We start from the raw sequence: 5,452 nt of genomic DNA on the forward strand, positions 1-5,452 counted from the left end.
GGTAGCCTGGCCAACCCCAGAGGCAGCAGCTGCCCAGTGCCCCTGTGTGCAGCCCAGGGCATGGGTCGCACCCGCCTTTCCCTGTTGGTGCCCCAGCTCCCAGCACTGCTGTGCTGTGCCCATGTCCCACCCTCCTGCCACCAGCCTTCCCCTGAGCCCGAGGCAGCTCCAGCTCCCTTGGAGGGCTCTGACCAAGCCTTCCTGGAGCAGGTTGCAGTGGGGTGCCAGGGGATGGGCTCTTGGCACTGCCAGGCTGGCCGGCCTGGGCAGGGAGAGGGCAGCCCCCATCTGTGGGGTTGGGCTGGGACTGCTCACAGGGACGTCCCTCAGGAGCACACCTCTTGTGCTCCAGTCTGCACTGAGGCAGGGCTGGCACCAGGACAAGGGCTCCTGGGGAAGGGCAGAAGTAGCTGAGCTGAGAGAGGCTTTGACTGACGACCCACAGATAGGAGCCCCAGCTTCAGCAATGTGTTCCCCCTCAGCATTTAGCAGAGCTGCTCTGTCTTCTTCCAACCTTCCCTGCTCCTTGTCCCTCCACCCTCCTCATGCCCAAGGCAGAGCTTCCCCCAGGCTGGGCACTGCTTGAGTGACCCAACTCATACTCACTTGGTCATACCCAACTCTCACTCATACATGAGGTGAAGAGTTGCAGCCAAGGGTTCAGGGGGTGCTGTCTGAGGTCATTGTGTGTCTGCTTCTGTCATTCTGGGAAAACCATGGCAGTGAGGGAGGTTCCTGATGCTTGGGAAAAGGCAAACATCCCACCCATCTTCATGAAGAGCAAAAAGTAGGTCAGGGAACTACAGGCTGGTCAGCTTGATGTCCATCCCTGGCAAGGTGATGGAGCAAATCCTTCAGGAAGCCATTTCCAAACACCTGAAGTCCACGAAGGGGATTGGGAATTGGCAGCATGATCTCAAGAAGAAAAATTGTGCCTGACTAACCTGAATTCTTTGAAAGATGACATGATGGGCCCTCTGAATGAGGAAAAATGTGGATATCATAGCCATTGACAACTTTGTGAAAATGGGCTGCCTGTAACCTGCACAAAGTTGAAGCAAGACAAATGTCACGTTCATCTTGTCGCTGTGCTGGGACAGCTCCGTGCAACAGGCCAGGCTGGGGATGACTGGCTGGAAGGCAGCGCTGCAGAAAAGGACCTGGGAGTCTGGGTGGACAGCAGGCGGGACAGGAGGGAGCAGTGTGTCCTTGGGATGAGGAATGCCAACTGCGTCCTGGGTGGGATTAGCAAAATCACAGCCAGGAGGGAAAGGGAAGTGACGCTTCCCCTCTATTTGGGGACCACATCAGGACTGCCAAGTCTAGTGTGGGTCTCCCCAGCACGAGGAAGTCCCTGATAGACTTTGGATAGTCCAGCAGAGGATAGAAAGGTGGTTTTGAATTGAAGCACATTATGCACCAGAAGAGGTTGAGAGAGCTGGTTTTTAGGGGCTGTTTGAGAAATCTCTCAAGAGCCAATCAGCAGAGGAAGGGCCCAGGAAAGGTTGTGTGTCAGCCAACGGAGATATTCTGAATTTGTTGAGAAAATGTCAACAGCACCTGATCTAGCACAAGCTGTGTGGAAATGGGCTTGGAGTAGAGACAAACTTTGGCAGGAGCTGTGGCATATCGGGTCTGAGTGTCAGTATGGAAGTGGCCTGTTCGTTGGTCATGATGGTGGTGGAGGAGGGTATCAGAGTTGTGCCTGTGTGCACCCCCACTGCACTGAAGCCGTTAGAGCACGAGGCATTATTTTTTCCTTTTAAAACAGCTGTGAGCATTTGTGCAGACCTCACAGGTCTCACTCAGCAGAAATTACTTTGGGATCCGTGGTTCCCATTTACACCAAGAAGAATTCTCGGGTGAGGACATCCTGCAGGGCTCACACATGCTCCCCGCACACTCTCAGCTCTTCTGCAAGAAGCATTGCTGGGCTGGCACTCAGCACATGCTGTGGGCTGAGGAGCACCACAGCCCACCTCCAAGGACAGCCTGGCCAGGATCTCCTGAGACCCTGCAATCTAGCTATGGTGACTGCTCAAAGCAGAGGCAGGCAGTGTGGGTGCCTGCATGGGCTCAGAAAAGGGCACACAGAGACACCTCATCACCCAGCACAGATGGACTGTGGCAGTGCCCGTGGGTGACAGAGCTGGGGACTGTGGGGTGAGACCTCCTCAGCTGCGCCAGCCAAGTCCCCCTGCCCCAATGGCCCCATAGCCTTGCGGTGCAGGCACTGCGTGGACCAGGGTGCATTAGGGGTTCCAAGATCATCTCCCCAGCATAGTCCCCATGGCAGCCCTCTCTGCTTCCTCCCCAAGCAGCCTCCTATTTGGCTTCCTCCCACCAGTGCCTCACTCACTCCCCACCCCAGCAAGATGGGGGCAGAGAATAGGAAGAGCAAAATTGAGGAAAGTTATGTGTTAGGACAGAAAGAGATTAATAAGTGAAGGAAAGAGGAACAAAGAAGAAAGAAAAAACACAGAAACCTTAAAATAATAAGTGATGACATTGCAATCACTACCAACCTCCCACAAGTACACTAGTGCCCCACCAGTCCCCAGATGGGGACCCAGCCAAAACACCCCATCCTTCCCTTTTTATTGCTGAGCATGATGCCATATGGAACAGAGGACCTGTTGGGTCTCTTTGGGTCAGCTGTCCTGGCTGTGTCCCCTCCCAAGTTCTTGTGCCCCCTCAACCTCCTCACTGTAAGGGCAGTGTGAGAAACAGAGATGGTCTTGATGCTGTGCAGACACTGTTCAGCAATAGCTAAAACATTGGTGTGTTATCAACATGGCTTTAGTCCCCAATCCAAAACACTGCACCTTATGGGCTGCTGGGAGGAAAATGAGCTCCACCGCAGGCAGCCCCAGCCAGTGGGGAAGGAGGGCGAGTTGGAAAGCCTGATCCCCCAAGGATGAAGGAGCTGTAGCAGGGCAGTGGCTGTCCCTGTCTCTGTCCAAGAAGATGTAGGGTGAAGAGAGGAGCTTGAGCCTGAGCCAGACGAGCACAGCTGGAGCCAGGACTTGCTCCTTTCTCTGGGAAGAAGGGAGGAAAAAGTGGGGGAAGGGAGATCCAGGGGATGATCTTGTTTTAGCTCTCAGAAAGAGGAACTGCTCCCCCCACTCCAGCCTCTCCACCGCCCCTTGCAGCAGGAGAAGCAAAGGCTTCTTCCTCAGCTGCTCACCTGCTGCATCCCCAACTGATTCCTAAGACATGCCTAAGAAAAGGCCTGCTTTTCTTAGTGATACGGCAACAGTAGACCTTCATTTGTGGCTGACATGTGATGTTCATGCTCTGGAAATGTGCATCACAGGGGAAGATGATTCCCGTCCTGGGAACGCAGAGTCAGAAAGATGCCCGTGCGATGGTCCTTACAAGTATTCAATTATTAGGCCAAATACACATTCTTATGTCCTCTAGAAAAGAAAATCTTGACACTTCAACAGTTCCCACGCATAAGACCAACAAGGTGTTTATTATCAAGGCACAAGCAAACCCATGACACTTTCAACATTGTTTTTTAAACAACGGTATTTACCTCCAAGGACCTTTTGCTTTCTTGCCCTTGCCAATCCACAAGCAATCTCAGAGGCTTGCACTTCTGAAGTGCCAGCTGGTATCCAGAGATTTCAAAGGAGCTAGAAGTGTCTTTTGCCTGTGTCACCAAGGTAGTGTGAGCTCTGGGTGCAAGGCAGGGCTTTCCTGAGCACCTTCCTGATGGCCTCCCTGACCTCCCTGTTCCGCAGGCTGTAGATGAAGGGATTGACCAGGGGTGTGAGGACAGTGTAGAAAAAGGAGAAAGCTTTGTTGAGCTGTCTCAGGGGGGCTGTTCTGGGCAGCATATAGACAACAAAAAGGGTGCCATAGAAAGTGGTGACAAGAGTGAGGTGAGAGGAGCAAGTGGAGAAGGCCTTCTGCCTGCCAGTGCTGGATGGGATCCTCAGGATGGCAGTTATGATGCAAATGTAGGAGGCCAGCGTGAACAGGAAGGGAAAAACTACATCGAAGATACCAAATATGAAAGAAACAATTGTGATTGCTCTGGTGTCGCTGCAGGCAAGCTCCAGCAATGCGGTAAAATCACAGAAGAAGTGGTCAATGGCCTTGGGACCACAGAACTGCAACTGGGATAATAAGACTGTGACTACCACCAGCAGCAGAGAACCCCCCAGCCAAGATGCAGCTGCCAGGTGTAGAGAGACCTTCCAGGTCATGAGGCTTGCATAGAGCAAGGGCTGGCATATGGCCAAAAACCGATCGTAGGACATGGCCGTCAGCAGGTAACACTCAGTAGTCAAAAAGGAACCAAAGAAGTAGAACTGAACCATGCAGCCGTGAGCAGAGATACTGCTGTCCCCAGTCAGGAATCTGGCCAGCAGCTGGGGCAGGATGGTGGAGCTGTAGCAGGTCTCCAAGGAGGACAGATGGCCCAGGAAGAAGTACATGGGGGTGTGCAGATGCCGGTCAGCCACCACCAGCACAACGATGAGGATGTTCCCAACCATGGTGACTGAGTAGATAATAAGCAAGAGGAGAAAGAGCAGGCTCTGGAGCATGAGGACATCACGTATTCCCAGCAGCACAAAATCCATGGATGATGTCCTGTTGTCCCTTTCCCCGTCGGCCATGCAGTCTTGTTTGTCGTTTATTTCCTCAGTAGCCACAGAGAGGGGCTATGAGAAAGAAACTCATTTCAGCATTTACCTTCAACATTTATTTGGGTAGGACATTGCTGTCTTCACATTAGCTGTTTGTGTTTCATAACTAGTGAAAGCACAAAATAAATGTTTTTCCTGATGGGTAAAGAACACTCATCCCAGCAGAACCACTGCAGACTCGAGAGGCGAGCTGCCCAATGGAAAGTCTTTCTCACTGCAGAATAAATCCATGATGTGCATTTGCTCACGCAGAAACAGACAATGTGATATGCCTGTGGTTATGCCCAGGAAGACGTGTTATAGGTGTTGAGGATGGACATCCTTCTGCTCTCAGGAAAGAGAAGGTGTGCCAGAGAAAACAAAACTCACTATCCAAAAAATCCCTGTTTATGAAATGCCATGCCAGACACCACCCTTCCTCCAAAGCAAGGGATGGGCACATCGCAGGGTCAGTGGCCACAGCTCGCTGAATCATTCACATGAGAAGGGAAGGATTCCCACCCCACTCCTCCCCCATCAGCCAACAGGCCAATTTCTTCCCTTGAGAAAGGGCAAATGAGGAGTTACTGCTTCAGATGGCCAAGGGACTGTGCTGCGGGACTGCCAGAGAGCATGCTAAAAACCACATTGTGGGTCAAAAGGTGGGAAGGAGGAAATCAAATAAAGATAGGGAAGGGGTAACAGGGAGTCAACCAAGCCACATGGGAGAGGTTGTGCAGGAAGAAAAGATGGGAGGAAGAAAGGAGACAAAGCCAGACTCTCTTCAGTGGTGCCAGGAAGAAAGGACACAT

The 5,452-nt window shown here is 52.3% G+C and overlaps 1 protein-coding gene across 1 annotated transcript; it reads right to left on the bottom strand.

Annotated features, from left to right (window-relative positions):
- Positions 1 to 3,641: 3,641 nt before the first annotated feature.
- Positions 3,642 to 4,631, bottom strand: LOC132320260 (olfactory receptor 5AP2-like). The gene has a single exon (XM_059832532.1). It carries the CDS (start codon positions 4,629 to 4,631, stop codon positions 3,642 to 3,644), a length of 990 nt encoding a protein of 329 aa, XP_059688515.1.
- Between the last annotated feature and the right edge of the window lie 821 nt (positions 4,632 to 5,452).

Source organism: Gavia stellata, chromosome 34 (assembly GCF_030936135.1).
Source record: "Gavia stellata isolate bGavSte3 chromosome 34, bGavSte3.hap2, whole genome shotgun sequence".
NCBI lineage: Eukaryota > Metazoa > Chordata > Aves > Gaviiformes > Gaviidae > Gavia > Gavia stellata.

Excerpts from the sequence above, each read along its gene's own strand:
- LOC132320260 (XM_059832532.1), bottom strand. The coding sequence starts at position 4,631 with ATGGCCGACGGGGAAAGGGACAACAGGACATCATCCATGGATTTTGTG.